A 19,976-nucleotide genomic window follows, 5' to 3' on the forward strand; every position below is an offset into this window, starting at 1 on the left:
GTCCGAGTTAAACATCTTTGTATCGTTGAGTTGCGAGATAAGCGCAAGTCTGTGAGACGTCTTGGTGGCTTCATTCGTGAGACCGTTTTCGATCTTTCTCCACACTTGGTTGAAAGTAAGGTACTCCTTGATTACATCTAGAACGAGGTAATTTACATTGTGTTCTCCGGTAGTGTCGATTGTTCCACGCAGGGCGTTGATTAAAGCATCGTCGAGGGAGCGGCTCCATTTCGGGTGTTTCTTGTCGTACGTTCCCTCGAGATGTTTCATCGCATGAGGCACGGATCGGAGGAAAGATTTCACGTGGGCGCTCCAGCTATGATAGTTTCGTGACGTGAGCTTTGGCACGGGTTCGAGGAGCTTTGCTAGGGTGCGAAAGTTATATCGCTTGTCACCATCATCAAAGTCGGAGTCGGAATCGGTGTCTTCGTCGGCTTCATCATTGATGGCCTCCGGCTCGTTCTCGCTCGTGGCATTATTATCGACCCGAACCTGGGTGTTCTTGCCTTTTCTGCCTCCTTTGGTCCTCGTTTCGGTGTCTTCTACCATGGTTGTCGGCGAGTTTCGGTTAGCTCGGTGATAGCTTCTTCAGACTCTTAATCAAATGAAGATAACAATTAATATACGGCGTTATCGGGGTCACGATCAGACTCCCTTTACCACAGCCGTATGTTCTATGTAATGCTTAGTTTTCATGATGTGAGACTGAATGACAAACACATATATATACTCCATTCACTGCTCTGGTCCTATTCGAGGCAGGATGTGTCTCTTCATTTGTACTCCTGTGTTGCTATGATACCGGGTGCCACTGTGCTGTCACCATGACAACAATTACGTACCTCATTGTACTTCTCGCTTACGTGAGCCTCCCGTGTCTCAATGTCTCGGCCGTAACATGTGCATCTTACTTGAGATGCCGACGCATCTTCAACTGAATCGACCGAATTTCGGAGGGTAAGAAGACGAAACCTGACCTCGGTGCCCGGCACGCGGCACGCGAGCAGAGGAAAAGCGTTCCCCATCTCACTTTTGCTCTGTACAAAGCGAGGACCCAGATGACCCAGGTTCCGTGTTTTGCACGCGTTCGAATGGAGGCCTAGATTTTACAGATTTTACTAACTTTTACATATTTTACATATTTTACATATTTTACATATTTTACATATTTTACAGATTTTACAGATTTTACAGACTTTAAAGATTTTACAGATTTTAAAGATTTTACACACTTTACAGTCCCCGAGGCAGACGTTTGAACGGTTGGCTTGGTTCGTCTCTCGCTCTCTGCGGCGCTTCTGCCTGTCAGCTGAACTCGAGCCATGGCCTTGGCTTGCTTATACTCCAGGCAAGAAAGCAACCATTGGCTGAGTCGCGCTAGATTTCATTCGCAACTATCAGGTCGAGCAGAGGGTTGAGAGTGTCGACGATTCGGCTCTTGGTCGCCACTTCTGTTTGTGATGCTGTCGTGTTGCACCCACTGAACCTCTCTGCCAGCTGCTAAGGTTGTGCAGGGTGGGCTTTAATAGACCCCACACCCCACCTTGAACGCCCTCAATTGCTGTGCGACCCGCAATCTCATCTGCAATCTGCCGCCATTGATGAAACGTCAGCTCATCCTGCAGGCCGGGCAAAGGCAGTGCATAGTATGATGGCCCCTTTGATTGGAGTGTATGCACTACCATAGCAATGCAAGTGCAAGTGCCGCATACGGAAGATTCTGCTCCTTGCTGTTCTCGACCCTTGGGCTTGTCTGATTGCCCATGTGCGATTGCTAGCTAGCAGCAGAAAAGTTCCTGACTAGCCATAGTGTAGGTGCAGGTTGGTGCCTGGATTGTCTACTCTTGACTCTTCTGAAGCATGATCTCGAGTCTCGCGGCGCTGCATGATTGAGGCTAGTCATATTTCATGTCACTCCCCCACGCAGCGGTAGGCTCAGGATTCGGGTTCAGGTGACCAAAGTCTAGATATGCCGTTGATTGTGCTACCAAGTCGAGACTCAGCTCTATTGAGACCATGCTTCCGGGCAGTCAAAAGCGAGTGTCGGCATCTCTCAACAAAAGAGAGCTCGCCAAGAGAGGAAGCGGGAAATCGTTTGGCAACGGTAAAAGCCACCGTTTATCGAATTCAAATGCCTTCTTCTTTCCTCAAACTTGCAAATCCTCGCCCACTCAGGCCTCTCCGCCGGTCAATTTCCATCCGGTCGCTCATTTTCGGCAAGCCAGAAGCTTGGCTTTCCAACCATCCGTCGGCAGTTCCGAGCAGCAGGAGAGCCCAACGCCACCACTGATGACCACCGCAAGACTGCCTTGCCTCGAATCCATCTCTGGAGCAACCGACATTCGTATCCACATTTGTATCCACATTTGTATCCACATTTGTATCCTTGGAGCGGGGGAGGAGGGGGGGAAAGCGATCTCGCTTAGATGACACAACCCTCAACGCGAGTCTGGAGAGAGACAGTCAACCGTTGTTCTCCACCAAGTGAAGCAAGTCGGGGCTCCAGAACAGCGCGGGGACACACTCTCACCGCCCAGGTTTTGACAAGTTCGCTAGGACCGCCGTCGGTCGCCGAGTCTCACTTGCTGCACAAATCCGCCGAGATTTGACAAAGAAAACGATCGAAATTCACAGAAGCAAAAATACATCTCAAGAACAGCAAGTTTGCGGGCCAATGAAAACTCTGTTGCCGTATGTCAAAGCTTGATCTTTCGGTAGACGATCGGATGGCCTAGGCGAGAGAAAGCAACAAGAATTCGAAAAGCTGCAATGCTGGCTCATCAAAAGCAAGTCCATCGCTATTCTAAATGGCTCAAGATCTTTGGCTGGTGTATGCTCACCACAAGGTCTCAATGGCATCCAGCTGACCGGCTGCTATTGGCAGTCAGAGTCCGGTTCTGGACGGAGCATTTCCAGTAAGGTTAGCCTACGTTTGTTGCCATTGTCTGTTCAAGGATGGATAGACAGCAATCGAACAACCGTGCTGCAGATCAAAGTCAGGCACGGCTTAGCACGGTCATGCTTGTTCTTCCAGGTCTCGCTTAGACTCGAGGGATTATGTGGCATTCTCCCCTCGGCATCCGAGACTTTGCTTGCGGTCTCTGGACTGGAGGTTCGCCGCTTTGGAGGCGACGGAACAAGAAGAAAGAGAAAAGGTTCAAATCGAGCTGCAGGAACAGAGAGCGTGCTAGGTTGCCCGTCCGTTCTGCTTGCTCAGTGTCTGGCTGAAGGTCACCTCGCTGACCTCGATTGGATCGTGACGCGGGGCCCATTACATGAAAGACAAATGTGGGAGCCCCAGGTCATCTCCCCCACTGCTCTGCTTCATCATTGAATCATGTTGGCGGTGCCCCACCTCCTTGCTACAATCACTCCTTGCATCTGGTACCAGGCGCTTTGCGGGGTGTCAAACTGGATTTACACATCTGATCTCGAGCGAAAATGATGGTGAACAAGTGGGTCGGGATTGTTGCAGTGAGACTCGATGACCGAAGTTCGGCCGAAGGAAGCGACAGATTGGTGCATCTTGCTGTCATAAAGATGCCTCGTCTTTCGGAGAAATGATTGCAGCAAACAGGTCATCCGCAAGGCCGTTTCAAGTGTTCCTTGCAACTCACACTTCCGCTCGGAGCAGGCCGAACGAGATTGCAGCGAAGTTTCAACGAAAATTCTCCGCAACAGCAGCAACCCGCCATAATTAAACAATTCGTCCAAGAATAAAATGGGGATCGACTCAGGCTCTCACTAAGGGTGCCTGCCATGTGAGAAAAATTTCACAATCTTTTTCACTCCAAAATTTGAGCCTTTTTTTCTTTTTTTTTCTTTTTCTTTTCTTTTTTTTCTTTTTTTCTTTTTCTTTTTTTCTTTTTCTTTTTTTCTTTTTCTTTTTTTCTTTTTCTTTTTCTCTTTCTTTTTCCAGTTCATCGCGCACCTCTGAAAAAGGAGAATTTTCGGACGAAATTGGCTGCAAGCCTCAGTTGAACTGCATCGTTCGATTCGAAATTCGTCCGACATGGATGTGTAGAAGGAGTTCAAGTTGACCAGGTCGATGATGTCCTTACTGGAGCAAGCTTCTTAGCACTGAAACACAGGAACAGTGAGGTTCGATCTCGATGCCTGACACTGACTTCAACAGGCCAGCCGTGGCATCGAAATGCTGTATGCAATCGCTCCTTCCAGTGCTCTCGCGTTCATAAGGTTATGACTTTGGGCAACGAGACCTCGGTTGTGGTTTTGCGCAGACCTCAGCAAAACGCGCTCCTCGTCTCCTGTGTGTCCTTTCATCAATGCACTCGAACTGCAGATGAACACAAGTTTTCGGCTGTACTTTGCACCCGTGTCGCAAAGCCCGAACTGCACTTGCAACAAATCCTTTTTCCCCTTGTCCCCTTGATTTTTCTGGGTGTCGACCTTGCCCCTAAATCCTCAACTCTCACTGAGGAGCGGAACAGGAGACAAGCCCCCCTTCCTGTGTGATTTCCCTCGTCCTTTTCGCCGTTCAAGTCGGCCAAAGTGACCAAGAACAATGGGAAAGGCAAATATGTCCACCTGACTTTGGCAATTCGCCTTTGGCAATTCGCCTTTGGCAATTCGCCTTTGGCAACTCGCCTCTCTCTGGAAAGGCCATCGACCAACGCAACGCAAGGCTCCTTTGCTGCGCACCTCTCGGCCGCACTAAGGAGGGCTGCCAAACTCGCAATGCCACTCACCTCTGCGTAACTTATGTCTTCTGAGCATTTCAGTGGCGGCGCTGTCCAGAGCCTCGCTGTATCATTAGGCTTTACACCTTTCACCTTCTGGCGCAACAACAGCATTGGCCATTGCGTTGCCCCTCGCGAACACCTCGGCGTAAGGGCTTGGAGAGCAAGGGCTTGCAACAAGCTCAGGTCGGCAGTGGCAACCAGAATTTTATGCCCAGGGTTCGTCCGAATATCATCCGTGCCAGATGCGATTATTCAGCGCCACCTCCTCACACTCACCACCCCCACATTCTGCGGCACTCTTTGCCTTACTTTACCCCAGACAAACCTCGCACGCACCACCACCAACAACTTGCTCCTTTGTACGCTCAACATCTTTGTAGATCCGATCGCGATAAGCAAGCTAGATCCTTGAGGTTTCTGCTGCAATTTGAGTGGCTTGCCTAGCGCAGCATCTGATTTCGACCCCGCAGTGCTGAAGTTGAACTCTGTCAAATCGTCTTTCTCCGCACTAAGCCATCATTGCTCCTTCGCTCGAACGTGTTGCTGACCTTAATCTTACACTCGCCCCATCTCAACCGGCACCCAACAACCTTGCTTCTCCCTTTTCTGATCAAGAGGCCCGAGATTCGGAGCCTCAACTGTGTCTCTGTGATCCTCAACTGTATCTTTGTCGTCAACGACGATCTCATATCGATTCTGGACCTTTTTAAGATTCGCCTGTTGCTGAACTGTGCATTGATGCATCTGAGGTGAGATAGAACCCAATCCTCGTACTCATCATCACAGTCTCTCTCTCCTACCTTGTCGAGCGGAGCATGTCAGGGACGGGTCGGACAATTACAACGTTTTTCATTGTTGAGCTTGTATGTAAACCCTGCTTCAAGCTACTGTAGGTAGGTTGATGCAGACCTTCTGGCTTCCTGGATACACTTGACTAACCCAGATGCATCACCTGAAATCGTCTCGTACAGGAAGCTTCTTCCATTAGCAGTCCGGATTGTGAACGCTTTGCCTCCCCTATACTCGAGCCCTGTCAACAGATTGGGGATTCCTTGTTGCTGCGAGGCAACCGATCGCAAGTTGCCAGCAGAGGTCGAGTTGTCCTGCTGCTCCGCTTCGTCGTCCGACGCCGCCGAGGGCGCCTGCCTTCCTGAGATCTTCTCAAAGTCGCCCGCCTTGAGCCCCGTCTCTCCATTCCCGCTCGCGTTGCTTGCGTAGAGCGCTGCTGTCGCATTCGCCTCACCCGTTTTGTTCGGAGGAATGGCGAGAATCACCTCACTCTTGACCTTGAGAGCCGCGGCGGTCTCCTTGACACACAAGAGCCTGGGAAAGTCGGTCAGCACCAGCTGTCGACGCTTTGTGAACATCTTGCCTGTTCCCGTCTTCTTTTGTGCTACCGGAAGGCTATGCAGCATCAGTTCCTTTGGCAGCAATAGCGCTGCCCAGCTCTGCTGTACGCCGTTCCTAGTTGATCCTAGTCCGCTTGTCGATGCCTGATTCCTCACCACAGCATCGCGCCCCGGGCTGTGACTCGGACTCACATTGCCGCCCATGGTCTGCATCGATCGAGAGAAGGGACGCAACGGTCTCGACGCTGCCTGACCTACACCTTCTGAGCCCTTCTCCGACGTGACTTGGCTTGAGGCTGGATGAGCACCATCAATCGACCTGGTCGAGAACATGCGTCTTGGCGCTCCACTACCTCCATTCTGCTCAGCCAAAGCAGGGCTACCACCGTTCCCAGACAACGAACCACCAGCGTTGTTGGACATAAATCGGTTCTGGAAGCCGTCGCTTAAACGCTGCAAGCCGCTCTGGCGCCTAGGCAAGCTTGAGGCACTCTCTCGTCCTTCTCGATGACGGTCAGAGCTTGCGTCAGACAGCTCCGAATCATCTGCATCATCCGGCTGACCTGAACAAGCTGCCTTGAGGCTCAAAAAACTCTCATCTGCTCCTCCTCGAGACTGATAGTCGATGCTCTGCGTGTCGCCGTTGTATGCCTGTGACTCCTGGGAACTGCCGAAACCTTGGTCAAAGCTGAAATCGCTCGTCTCAGCCAACTCGCGCTGCTGGGGAGGCGTCGGCAAAGGCTGCACAAGTCCCGTCTTGATCTCTGGCGCATCTACTTCCCACAACGTGCCAAAGTCGATGTCAGAAAAGAAGCGATCAGCCTTGATTTCGGCAGCAGACGGCCTTTTTGCTGGATCGAGAGTCAGAACTCGGTCGATGAGATCCTGTGCATCCTCAGGAAAGCCTTCAGGAAAGGTGAAGTCGCGATTCTTGACCCTCTGCAGCGTCTGATACTCGTTGACTCCTTTAAATGGAGGTCGTCCTGCAATCATCTGGAAGAGCACGCAGCCGAATGCCCACCAATCTGCTGGCTTGCCAGCAGGCTGAGCCTTCTCTACCAGCAGTTCGGGCGAGACGTACTCGGCCGTTCCGACAAAGCTGGCAGCTCTCGACTGATTCGGCAAAGGTGTAGTGGGATGTGGTGCACTCGCTGATGCATTCTGTGAGTCAGCCTCGCCGGGCGCGTGCACAATCTTGGCGCTTCCAAAGTCGGTGATCTTCATGCGGTTCCGAGCATCAAGGAGGATGTTCTCTGGCTTGACGTCACGGTGTGCCACTCCAGCGCGATGCATAGCATCAATCGTATCAGCTAGTTGAGCTGCATAGTAACGCGCCGATGTCAGGTCGAAGCTGCCGTGCTTGCGGATAAAGTTGAGCAGCTCGCCGTTGTTGGCCAGCTCGAGGACAAAGTAGAGACTCTCGCGATCCTGGAAAGTCCAGAAGAGCGTGACGACTCCAGGATGTCGAATCATCCGACTGAGCGCTTCTTTTTCGATCGAAACATACTTCTGCTTGCCTTGTTTGAGAATGTGTACTTTATCGAGCACCTTGATTGCGTAAGCCTTACGATCTCTCAAGTCAACTTTGCGACGTCGTCTGCGTGAAGAGTCGGATCCGACCATGGCCGCTGCCGCCGACGTAGCAGTCGGATCGACGACACCTGGCTCCTTGGGCGTTGGTCCTGACAAAAGATCCCATGCCTCAAGTACGGTCGAGTAGGAACCCTCACCCAACGTCTCGCCAAAGTGAAAGTCGTTGGGGCCTCTGGCCGACCAAGTTCGAGGCGAAGGAGACTTGGGATGTTCCGAGCCGATCGAGGCGGACGAAGGTGCCAGACGCGGGCTTCGTAAGTTGGAGATCGAGGCCGGGCTTCGACCGTAGATCGAGTCCGTGACTCGGGCCGGGCCAATACGTATGGTCTCCGGAGATCGGCCTAGTTGTGAAGCAGGCGAGGCAGAGCGTGGTCCTTGGCTCGATCGAGCCATAAATGGCAATGCGCTTCCGTTTGCAGGCGACAGGGTCATGCTCTGATCCACCTCAATACTCGAGGGAGATCTCGAAGAGGTGATAGATCCAACATCAGCAGCATGAACGGCACGAAGCTGCGGCGTTGCGATAGTGCTGCTACCGCCGTCGTCATCCTCGGGAATCACCGAGACTTGTGGCGCAACACGCGTGTCGAAATCGTTGCCAGGGACCGTGCTGCCGGAGCTATGCTTGGAATGCATGCCCGGCCTGTCGCATGCCCCTTCCAGCATCGGTTCCTCGATAGGACTCTGAGGAGCGGGAGAGGATCCCTTGCGGTCAAGGCTTTGGCTGCGCCGACCTCGACTGATGGAGTTTTCGCTCGTACAGGCTCGCAGAATCGCAGGTCGTTTAGCGTTGGACCACATTCGTTGACATTGAAGCGATTCTGGTTGACGCGAAGGACCAGCGGCTGCGGCCATCGAAAGCGAAGCCTCGCTACCAGCGCCACTGCTTGGACGCCTGATCCGAGGTTGCGATGAGTCCCGCAGTCGCCTTGGCGCGACCGAGACCGTCTCTTCGCCAAGGGCGGGCAAGTAGCTGGCAGGGATGGGCGAGGGCTCGCTAGGTGAGTCTGGTAGGCAAGCAATGCCAGCTTGAGCTTCCATTCGGACCACTTCGGCAGGTGTGAGATGCGGCGCAGGTGGAGAGGTGACAGCGGCTTCGACCTGTGGAGGACGTTGGGCTAACAGTACAGGTGAAGGCATCGTGTAGAGTGAGGGCTGAGCGGCTGGTGCGCTGGCCACGCTTGGATCCTCTACCATCAGACCTGGTGAAGCGGTGCGGTCGAGGGAATTATTGCTGCTGTGGGCGTTCGTGAGTGGGGGTCGCTGTGTGGCCGATGATCTGCGTCGGGGATGGCCCATTCCGCTCGCTCTGGCTGCATCACTGGCGGTGAAGAAGGGAGATAGGTCGGGAGCAACGAGGCTTGATCCAGCGGCGTAGCTCGGTGGAGGCAGAGAAGGTGCTTGGCTCGATGCTGCGGTAGGCGCAAGACGACCGTTGTGCGGAACAGAGGCGGAGCTGGGCATCAAGAATGGCTCTGGCGTAAGCCTTGCAGGCAGTGAATCTTCGGCAAATTTCGGCACAAACAAAGGTGCGTTGGTGACGGAGCTGGTGCGAAAGTCGGCCGGTACAGGAGTGAGGCTGGTATGCAAAGGAGTAGCTGCCAAACAGTTGGCGCTGTGAGGAGCGGAAGAGAGGTAGCTCGAGTTTCGGGCGAGAGGTGTTCGCATTGGCGGAACGAGGTTGACCTCATCTTCGGAGCTGTCGAGAGGATTATATACTGCAAACTGATCCGAGGGGGTGGGACCGAGACCGGTGACGATGCTAGCTTTAACGCCAAGTCGACCGGCACCCTTGGCAAACTTTTGACGCAACACATCGCGCGAACGCTTGGCGGGTGAAGATGAGGATGAGGTGGCATCATCGAGTGGCAGCTCGGCTGATTCTGGTGAGGGCGCTGCTGAGGGTATACGAGACTTGTTTGTCCGCATGCCGGGTCCAACACGGTACATCCAAGCGTCGGAAGCTAGCTTGGGCACGCCTTTGTGTCTGTCGGAAGTTGTTGCCGAAGTGCTGAGAGCGGCAGAGGTTGTGGGATCTTGTGCGCCTGGTACAAGAGGAGCAGGGTCGAGCAGATCTGCTGAGACGCCATCTATAGATGCCTGATCCTGTGCGGAGCGTGGAAGCTGAGTCGAGGGCTGCATTGACGTGGAAAGCGGACCGTATGGACTGGCGCGGGCGTAGCGACCCGCAGCACGAGGTCCAGCGCCACCGAAGCCGAGTCTGACATTGCCGAGAGGGGCTTCGCGGAAAGGGACGGCTTCCAGACTGCTGGTACTATTGACAGAGCTGACAGATGAGACAGACATGGCACGGCCAAGACTGACACCGCCGACGCCGGCGCTGCCTTCGCTAGCATCGCCACTTCCACTGCGATTGCCTGAGACGATACTTGTGCAAGAAGAATGCGGCTGTTGACCTAAAACGGCTGATCGTTGGCCCCATGTGGTCGGAGAGAAGGATGAGTGGGAGGATTGTCGAGAGGTGCTCGACGCTGCTATTGGGCCGCGATTTTGAGAGGCAAAGCGTCTGGGCATGGGCCCAGAATCGCTGACCATGAGCTCATCGTCATCGTCATCGGTGGTGAGTGGATGTTGGGAAGCAGAGACTGCGCGAGAGATTCGATCCTCAGCCTCGCTTCCAGCTCTAGAGAGAAGACCTTTGCGGATGCGGGTGGTGGAAGCGGACGAAGAAGGTGGGGCATTGGAGCGAATGCTGCTTCCGCGAGAGACGGCAGCGTTGGAGGCGGCCGACAGAGAAGGTGCGATGGACTGAGTATGAAGCGGTGTCGGAAGGCTGATGGGAGATGTGATAGCGGAAGGAGCGGCGGGAGGAGGTCCTGCTGCTAGGGTCGAGCTTATCGACGTCTTTGCTACTGTGGCATCCTTTACGCTGGGCGGTGAGGGTGGTAATCCGCTGTCCATGGAAGTAGGAGAGGCAAACATATTCTGTTGGGGAGCGTTTGCTGAAGCTGTTGCTGTTGCCGCCGTAGCTTTGAAAGTTGGTGGTTCCGACATTGTACTAGTGACGCGAGCTGATCTGTGTGGTTCGCCACTGGTATTGGCTACGGCGGTCCTCCTCTGGTTGTTCAGTGGTGATAGCGAGGTGTTTGTCAGGGGCAGCAGGGTGATCATGAAGCTGCTTCAGAGGCACCGCAGCGGCTCTGTGTTGGCGATTAACATGTTGGTGCGGCACCTTTTGTGCGATGCAATAGTGTCGAGTTTGCGTTCTGTTGGCATCCAGGCCTGGACCTGCTCCAGTCGACCTTAGATGTGGCGTGGCTGTTTCCAGACGACGGAGGGTGAGGATGGATGGACGATGATGGTTGCTGAGTCGACTGTACGACCTGTTGTGACTGATGGTGCATACAACCACCGACTTGTACTTGTTGAAGATTACGATCCAGCGAGATGTTAAAGAGTGACGCTGAACCGATCCAATCGGAGATCAGAGAGAGCCGATCCGGTCAGAGGACTGAGCTGATCGGAGATCGAGGACAGACCGATTTCCCTGGAAATCGGGAACAACGAAGTCCCACTCGTTGTCAGGCTAGATCATTAGATATGGCAACTCCCACATCCGGCATGTGCCGCTCACATGTATATATACCTCACAGAGAGCACTAGGCTCTCGCCACATTCCTTTAGTCAATTTAGTATATGTTTCTGCCTTAAAAGAGTAGTGACATCGTACTTAGACTATCCCCGATCGCCAGTATCGGGACCCAAACGCCGTCCAACTTCAACAGTACTTAGTTGCTCAACTGTCAGTTCACCAGCGCCCATTTCTGTTCTTTTTTTCTGCCTTTGCCTCAAAGGAGGCGATTTTGTGTTCCTTTTGCAATGTCACGCGTTCCGCGTGGAGGTCCGTCCGCCAGTGGAGCTGCTATGCTTTTTGCTACTTTGTAAGGTCTAACACTCTGTGGTGACGGTCTCCAGAAATTAGCGCCTCTCGTACGACAGTTTAGACTCAAGTGGCCCTTCACTTGGAGTCATGCCTGAATCAATCAGACAGCCGCACAAAGCAAGAAAGGCACAAGTGACAGAGCCAGCCAATCGTAGCTTGTTCTGAGAGCTACAAGCGGCTTACCTATTCACCACACGACTTTGACCCGGAGTTGACAGCCAAGTCATCTTACTTGCCTCTTCACCACCAAGCCCCAGCCTCCTTATCCTGCTCAACATGATCTCGAGAGGTGCTTGCTCGCTGCTGCGGGCGGCCTCACAGTCGGCATCACAGTCGGTATCACAGTCGGCAATGCGTCTGCTAGCACAATCCACCGTTGTTCGCCACTTGTCATCGTCATTCGCTACAACCTTTCCCAACTCGACAGAAAAGCGACAGCAGCCGCAGCAGCCCGTCGAATCCGACTCTACCTCGGCCCTTGACTACAAGCTCGCTCACAAGCTTCGCAAGCTTCCACCTCTTCCCTCGCTTGAACCTCCTTCGCTGGACGCACCACAAGCCGTATCCAACATCTTGTACAACACACCTCCTCCGTCCAAGGCCCCCTTCAAGCGTCACACGCTCAACTGTCTCGTCCAGAACGAACCAGGTGTTCTTTCCCGTGTTGCTGGTACACTTGCAGCAAGAGGTTTCAACATCGACTCGCTCGTTGTATGTGGTACCGAGATTCGCGATCTTTCGCGCATGTGCATCGTTCTCCGTGGTCAGGATGGCGTCATCGAACAGGCCCGTCGTCAACTCGAGGATCTTGTCCCTGTCTGGGCCGTGCTCGACTACACCAACACCAAGGTCATCGAGCGAGAGCTTATGCTCGTCAAAGTGTCCATCCTCGGGCCCGAGTACTTCGAAGAGTCGCAACAGGCTGCCAGCCCAGCCAACGCTCCCGAGCTCATCGCCGAACGTGAGACTGACTCCAACAAGTCTCCTTCTGGTCCCAGCTCGGTCGGCGCAGCAGCAGCTCATCAGGCCCAGTCACACATGACTCCCCTTACTCCCACAGAAGCGCTGCGTGTCAAGTCGGACAACATGCGCTCCGTCATTGCTCTCGCAGAACAGTTCCGCGGTCGTGTCGTCGATGTCTCGTCCACAAGCGTCATTGTCGAAATGTCGGGCAAGAGCAGCAGGTGTGATGCCTTCTTGAAACTTGTCAGACCTTTCGGTATCCTCGAGTGCGCTCGTTCGGGTACGATGGTTCTGCCACGTTCGCCCATTCCATCCTCATACGCTGGTGCTGATGACCTCACTGAGGAGGAGGTCGAGACTATCGACGCCGGCGCCCTTCCCCCTGGCTAAACAGACCATGGACTGTCGCCCGAGCAGGAAATTGTTTGTTCATCATAGCAATGTTATCCATCTTTCCAAGTATCCCTCAAAGCATCATCGAGCCTGTGTGCCTTGATGTTGACCCGGAGTTAGGGATCAGGACAGTTTCAGGCATGCATCGCCTCAGTGGATGGCAATTCCTCCATCATACGAACGACGGATGAACAAGATATCGAATTTCGTTTCATATTGCTAACAACCACGAAGATGCCAAGAAGGAAAAGAGGCAGAAAACGTGTGGGATGCGTGTTGGAGAAGCCACTGTTGCATCAAAAGTGGCCTGTTTTGTGTGAGAAGGGAGACTAGAATACATGACTTTGGCGACAGGACAGAGAAAGGCGGGGACGAGGGACGAGCAGAAGAGAACAAGCGGCTGGTGAGAAGGAGCCAAGTTTGAGAGATGCAGAAAGGAGACGAGGAGGGATTGCAAGGCGGTACGCAGAAAGGAGACGAGGAGGGATTGCAAGGCGGTACGCAGAGGACAACGGAATCAGTGACGATAGGGTCGAAGCGGGCAAGACAGGACAACACAGGGATCAAGACCGAGGTGATCACCATCCGTCCGTCATCATCTCATTGATATCACCGCCCCCAACTGCCATCTGCGCCTGAGCCTGAGCTCGTGCAGCCTCTTGATCGCCTTCAACATGCTCCCAGAGGGGTTTGCCCGTGGTATGCTGCTGCGCAAAGTATCGGTTAGCCGAAGAGGAACCGGTGCCATCATCGGAGGGCGAAGGTGTAGGTGGAAACTCGACACCCATGGGATAACGCATCTGTGCTGGCGGAGAGGCTGGCACTTGGTTCTGATGAGCTGGGTTTGAAGGCTCAATGACCATCTGAATATCGGCATTGCCTTGGAGAAGGTGAAGCTCGTCGGACTTGATAAAGGTGTAGCCGTAGGAAGTGACCACTTTGAGCCAGTGAGGGTTATCGTTCGAGGACGAGGCGAACGAGAAGGTGTTCTCCGCGCCCTTGCCCTTGTCGGAAGAGGCGGATGAGTGCGTGAAGATGCTAGGCTGTTGGTTTTGCTGCTGGGTGCTTAGATCATCGAGCGTCACATCGGATGAGCTCGCAAAGGGATGCTGAGTGAACTGAGAAGGCATCTGAGACTGCTGTTGAAACTGCTGCACCTGGAAGGAGCTACCGGATCTAGAGCTTCGAAGAGGAATGGTAGGGCGAGCACGCTTGCCTGAAAGAGGGCAAGTCTCGAGGTTCTCTTCGGCCTCGGCCCTTCGCTTAGGAGTAGGCGATGAGCGAGCAGCCATGGTGTTGAGGTAAGAAGTTTTGACAGCAGGCGAGAGCAACATTTCGAGCTAGATGGATGGTGGTGGACAAGTTGAGTTCGAGATCTTCTACAGTGGGAGGCCAGAGTGGAGGCGATGCGGTGAAAAGCGGAAGAGCAAATGACCGGCACTTGCTGAGAGGATGCAGATTGAGCTGATGTACGAGCTAAGTATGTGTGGGTCTGATATAGTTGTAAGATGCGGGAAGAGGCGATAGAGCGAGCAGAGCGAGCAGAGCGAGCAGAGCGGGAATGAGGTATGAGAATGAGGTATGAGAGTAGAAAGGAGTTGAAGGTGAGAAGGAAGAAGTGAAGCAAAGAAAGTGGCCATTGTCTTGTGCCTCAAGATTCTACGCCTCTTGCAGCTTGATTTTCGCAGCTCGGAAGACGGGAATGCAAGAAGCCTCCATCCGAGGAGAGAGAAGCCTCTTCTCAGTGTCTCTCGTTCCGTCCGGCAAAAATTTCCCAAGTGATAGAAATTATTTCAAGTTGCAGTCGAGCCGCTTCTTGGCGCTGCAGCAATTTCGCTCTTCGCTCTTCGCTCTTCGCGGTTTGCTGTCGCCAACTGCATTTACGCGTTCAATTTCCAAGGCCTGCAATGCGGAATGGCTTTGCTGTTTCGCGACGCGACCACACGAGCTTGCCCCACTCAGTAGTATCACCCGGCCGAGACGACGGGCACGTTGAAAAGATCGGAACTGCTGCCAGCTTCTCGCCCGATTACGCTCGATCTAGATCTAGATGCCTCAACACTTGCAACGCTGATGCAAAAGCGCACCGGCTGTATTGTTTTCTGTGCTGTCATCGACAAACAATCGCAAACTTGTGTTAAAGAGACACGGTTGACGTGGTATTGGTATTACTGCGAGGTGACGTAGAAAGGCTATTCCGGCCGGCTAACGTCGAGATGCGTGAAAGTGCGAGTATGTATGCGGACGAGCGCCAGCGACAAGTTGCAGAAGGTAGTACAGATGTGGGTAAGTTGAAGAAGAGATGGCGGATCTATGCAAGGAGCGAGAGAGAGAGAGAGAGAGAGAGAGAGAGAGAGAGAAAGGACCGGACAACACTACAAAACAGATTCAAGAACCGTTCGATACGAAAGAAGTTGGTAACACATTAAAAGAAGAAAAGAAAAAGAAGAAGAAGAAGAAGAAGAAGAAGAAAAGGAACCAATGCGGCGGTGCGATGTTGAATCGACCATGACTTTTGGGTATGGTATGAAGGAGTGAATCCTAAGCAGAACAAGAGATCACAGAGATGTCATTATTGATTATGCTCTTAGAAATTGAGCTGCTTGGGCTGCTCCCACGAGAATTCGGATCGACCAAAGTGACCACCGGCAGCGGTAGCAAGGTACTGGGGCTTCTGAAGACCGAGGTCCTTGACGATAATGCCGGGACGGAGGTTGAAGTTGTCACGGATGATCTTGACGAGCTCCTCGTCCGACTTCTTACCAGTGCCGTAAGAGTCGACGAAGACCGAGAGAGGGTCGGCGACACCAATGGCGTACGAGAACTGCACGAGAACACGACGGGCGAGGCCGGCAGCAACGAGCGACTTGGCAACCCATCGGGCAGTGTAGGCGGCGGATCGGTCGACCTTGGAAAAGTCCTTACCGGAGAAAGCACCACCACCGTGAGCACCCCAACCACCGTAGGTGTCGACAATGATCTTACGGCCTGTGAGACCGGCGTCACCCTGAGGACCGCCAATGACGAAACGGCCGGAGGGCTGAATGTGGTAGATAGTGTCGTTGTCGAGGAGGTTGGCGGGGATGACCTTCTTGACGATCTTCTCCATGATCTCGCTGCGGAGGTCGTCGGTCGAGATCTCCTCGGCGTGCTGGGTCGAGATAACGACGGTGTCGACGCGAAGAGGAACAGTAGCACCACCGTCCTTCTTGTATTCGACGGTGACCTGGGTCTTGGAGTCGGGTCGGAGCCATCCGAGGGTGCCGTCGCGGCGGGCAGCGGACATGGCAAGGTTGAGCTTGTGTGAGAGCATGAGTGTCAAGGGCATGAGCTCGGGAGTCTCGTCGGTAGCGTAGCCGAACATGATACCCTGGTCACCAGCTCCGTGGTCCTCGAGGGAACCGTGGTCGAGACCCTGAGCGATATCGGGCGACTGCTGCTCAATGGCAACGAGAACGTTGCAGGTTTTGTAGTCGAAACCCTTCTCGGAAGAGTCGTAACCGATCTTCTTGATGGTGTCACGGATGACCTTCTGGTAGTCGATCTGGGCCTTGGTGGAGATCTCGCCGAAGACCATGATCATACCAGTCTTGGAGGCGGTCTCGCAAGCGACCTTGGAGTTTGGGTCCTGCTCGAGACAGGCATCCTGTTGCAAAGCAAACAGGGCAGGCAAGGGGATGGAAATGTGGCGAGAATGTCAGCGATCGAGAGGCTGCTTTTCTGGGTTCATCGATCAATGCTGGGACCTAGCAGCAGCATCAGCAGATTTAAGCTAAGTCAAGACGATCTCAGAAGGAGGCTGAAGCGCAAAAGCGACCGCAACAGCTTGACCTCAATTTGGCGTTCTTGAAGAGCGGAAATACTTACGAGAATGGCATCGGAGACCTGGTCACAGATCTTGTCGGGGTGACCCTCTCCGACAGACTCGCTGTGGGAAGTGAGCAAGTGAGGGAAAAGGGCAAAAAGACAACAAGTCAGCTTTCGTGCTACGGATTGAAGTGAGAGTTTCGTTTCCAGGATGGCTGGAGCACCTTGCGAAAACATAGGTACCGTCGAGACTTACGAGGTGAAGAGGAAGTGACCCTCGGGTAGAACTCGGACAGCGGGAGCCATTTTGTCTATGTGCAATGCGGAAGGTGGGCGAGGAGGGATGTGTGAGGTGATGGTAGATCAAGAAGAAAGTATGGACGGACAAAAGCGTCAGAACGAGGTAGGCACTAAATGTCAGATCTGTGGATAGCAAAACCAACACGAATCTGCGAGAATAGAGAGCAGCTTTCGACAGAGTGACAGCAGCGGTTGGCAGATCAGGAGGAAGAAGAAGAGGAAGAAGGAAAAAGGAAAAAAGAAAAAGGAAAAAAGAAAAAGGAAAAAAGAAAAAGGAAAAAGGAAAAAAGAAAAAGGAAAAAGGAAAAAAGAAAAAGAAAAAAAGCAGGGACGTGCGACATCTATGGCACTGGAGCTTTCGATGGGCGAAAAAAAAAAAAAAAAAAAATGAAATTCAGAAAAACACGAAAGCGGGTGAAAATCAACCCATCGCATCCTCTTTTTCTTCTTCTGCTTTTTCTTCTTCTTCTTCTTCTTCTTCTTCACCTGCCTGAGAGTGCGTGTGTATGACGGCCCCTCTTCTTATGGTTGGCCGCCTACGTCTTTGAACGCAGATCAATCGAGAACGTGCTCATCCGCTGCCACCGACGTGCACCACCGACGTAGCCGCACTCAGCATGGTCCTTTTGTCCACCTCATTGGTTGCTGCTATCCAAAGCCGAATGCACAGACCAGCTGTAACATCATCCGCCATCGCCCGCTCATGGATCCCAGTAAGCTTCGCTCGAGCTTTCAGGCCCACTTGAATCGTCATGTGAAGAGCTGTTCTCTCGATGCGCAACTGGAAAGCGCAGAACAAGCCACAGTTGAAGCATTTGTGCGGCTTCCTGCCCATTTAACTAGAGCAACGAGCCTCGAGTGTTGAGCAATAATTGTAGATCCGTGCATCAGCGCAGCGGCGATGGCGTGCTTGAGCCAGGTCCTCCCTCACATCCAAAAAGTGTGAGACTGGAATTAGCAAACAAATTGGGAAAAAGAAAAAAAAAAGAAAAAAAAGAAAAAAAAGAAAAAAAAGAAAAAAAAGAAAAAAAAGAAAAAAAAAAAAAAAAGAAAGAAAAAAAAGGAGATCGACCGATTCTCCCCGATCAATGACGATCTCGATCCTCGACCCATCCACGTGATCTCGTCCTCCTCGATTTCTTCTTCCGAAAAAGTTGGCCTTGCTTAGGAAGAGCGCATTCTTCTGAATCAAGGCCATGATTCGCGGCAAGACATTCATCGAAACGCTCCCTTCATCGCTTGCTATACGTTCATCCTCACTTTCGCATCATCTCGCACAAGGACAACGGCGCTCGACTTGTTGTCGTCCAAAAATCGACCATCTGGGGCTTGCGAGACAACAAAGGCGGTCTCATATTGCGTCACAACGATTACGATTCCTCAGTCTCTCTCAGCACTGCCAGTCGACCCATCCCACGTAGCTACACTCGCCAGAGCTGTTCAACAAAGCTAGTCAAGATGCGCAGAGCAAAGGTCTTTAGTCATGAGACCATCATGCCACGCATGTCCTGGTCCTCGCGTAACCTCTACAACATGATCGCTCGTTCCACCGTTCCTTTCCACGCCTCGCAGACTTCCTTCACCAAAACCTCGTTGACAATGTATCAGCAGCGATGGCGATCTAAACGCTTCCTGCGTGGCTACCACGGTGACTGGATTCCAGAAAAGCGCTTCAAGCGTTGGTTCCTTCCCACCGAACTTCCAAGCTTCGTACCACCTCAGCTTTCGGCCTCTTCTGCTTCCGGTGTCTCGTCCGGCTCTTCAACATCCGGGCCAAGGCGAGGTGGACTCTTCGACGAAGCACTCAAAGCGCGCAGAGCATCGAATGCTCCTGCTGCCACTGAGACCGACTCCGCGCCAGGCACATCCTATGCAACCGTAACCCAGCAAAAGGTCTTGGAAGAGATGGATCAGATGCCTACCGCTTCGCTGTTCATGCGTGATGTCGAGCGCAGACTCGATGTCGTTGTCTTCCGCTGCTGCTTTGCCCGCTCGGCATACGAGTCAAGAGCCATGGTTGTTCAAGGCAAGATCAAGCTCAATGGCGTCAAGTGCTCCAACCCCAACCAGCTTTTGCAACCAGGCGATCTCATCAGTATAGAGCCATCGGCCGTCCCCATGCTGGGCAAGGAGCTCGCGGCCAAGGCAGCCCAACAAAAGGTCAATGACGCCGACTCGGATGAGGCTGAGGCAACAGAAGCTGCTCAGTCCGAGGCTGCAGACGTCAAAGCTTCTGCAGATGCGTCCGCCAAGACCGAGAATAAGGAGGGCGATGCCGCTACTACAAATGCAGCAACAACATCAGAGAAGCAATCGAGTGAGAAGGCAGCCACTTCAGAGAAGCAATCGAGTGAGGAGGCAGCTACTTCAAAAAACTCAGCAAGCAAGGATGCACCAAATGCCTCATCGAAGGGCAAGGAGAAAGAGAAGACACTCGCACCTGGCGTGTTGCCATTTACTCTTCCCAACTATGCAGCACCGTTCCTTTTCATCCCTCCTTACCTCGAAGTTTCGTTCATCACCTGCTCCGCCATCTACATCCGACATCCCACCATCGTCCCTTACAAGACCGTTGGTAACGATGGTAAAAGTCGATGGACTTTCCGTACCGATCTTCCATCGCCTTACCCCGCCAGTGGGGAGCTCTACTCGATGGCATGGGAACACTACACTCGCAACGCTCCACGCACTCGTGCCGACGCACGCCGCATCAAGCTGGAAGCCAAGGTCGGCAGGAACGGCTTTGAGTCGCAGAGGGCCAAGGATCAGAACACAAAACGATCAGCACTAAGGAGAGGATGGGGCAGGACAAAGCCAGTCCAGGGATGGAGGCAGCACCTCGCTGCCGCTACGGTCAGGGCCGAAAAGCAGTGCCAGGTAGCCCGCGTCGTTGCTTGAGTCTCCATAGCCATCTCATGACGCAATTATACTTTTTCACAGCAATACAGTATTCGCTAAGACACC

The 19,976-nt window shown here is 53.1% G+C and overlaps 5 protein-coding genes across 5 annotated transcripts; 2 read left to right on the forward strand and 3 right to left on the reverse strand.

Annotated features, from left to right (window-relative positions):
- Window positions 1-5,587: 5,587 nt before the first annotated feature.
- UHO2_05939 (related to PKH1 - ser/thr protein kinases) lies at window positions 5,588-10,660 on the reverse strand (the record flags this gene model as incomplete). The annotated part of the gene is made up of 1 exon (XM_041557653.1): window positions 5,588-10,660. One exon carries the CDS (start codon window positions 10,658-10,660, stop codon window positions 5,588-5,590), a length of 5,073 nt encoding a protein of 1,690 aa, XP_041413587.1.
- A 1,165-nt stretch (window positions 10,661-11,825) lies between these two features.
- Window positions 11,826-12,902, forward strand: UHO2_05940 (uncharacterized protein; the record flags this gene model as incomplete). Its single annotated transcript, XM_041557654.1, has 1 exon — window positions 11,826-12,902. The coding sequence occupies one exon, from the start codon at window positions 11,826-11,828 to the stop codon at window positions 12,900-12,902; it is 1,077 nt and encodes a 358-aa protein (XP_041413588.1).
- Window positions 12,903-13,483: 581 nt separating this feature from the next.
- On the reverse strand, window positions 13,484-14,239 carry UHO2_05941 (uncharacterized protein; the record flags this gene model as incomplete). Its single annotated transcript, XM_041557655.1, has 1 exon — window positions 13,484-14,239. The coding sequence occupies one exon, from the start codon at window positions 14,237-14,239 to the stop codon at window positions 13,484-13,486; it is 756 nt and encodes a 251-aa protein (XP_041413589.1).
- A 1,253-nt stretch (window positions 14,240-15,492) lies between these two features.
- Window positions 15,493-17,018, reverse strand: UHO2_05942 (putative SAM2 - S-adenosylmethionine synthetase 2; the record flags this gene model as incomplete). The annotated part of the gene is made up of 3 exons (XM_041557656.1): window positions 15,493-16,551; window positions 16,773-16,833; window positions 16,969-17,018. 3 exons carry the CDS (start codon window positions 17,016-17,018, stop codon window positions 15,493-15,495), a joined length of 1,170 nt encoding a protein of 389 aa, XP_041413590.1.
- Window positions 17,019-18,470: 1,452 nt separating this feature from the next.
- Window positions 18,471-19,910, forward strand: UHO2_05943 (uncharacterized protein; the record flags this gene model as incomplete). Its single annotated transcript, XM_041557657.1, has 1 exon — window positions 18,471-19,910. One exon carries the CDS (start codon window positions 18,471-18,473, stop codon window positions 19,908-19,910), a length of 1,440 nt encoding a protein of 479 aa, XP_041413591.1.
- Between the last annotated feature and the right edge of the window lie 66 nt (window positions 19,911-19,976).

Source organism: Ustilago hordei, assembly GCF_900519145.1.
Source record: "Ustilago hordei strain Uho2 genome assembly, contig: UHO2_contig_16, whole genome shotgun sequence".
Classification (NCBI taxonomy): domain Eukaryota; kingdom Fungi; phylum Basidiomycota; class Ustilaginomycetes; order Ustilaginales; family Ustilaginaceae; genus Ustilago; species Ustilago hordei.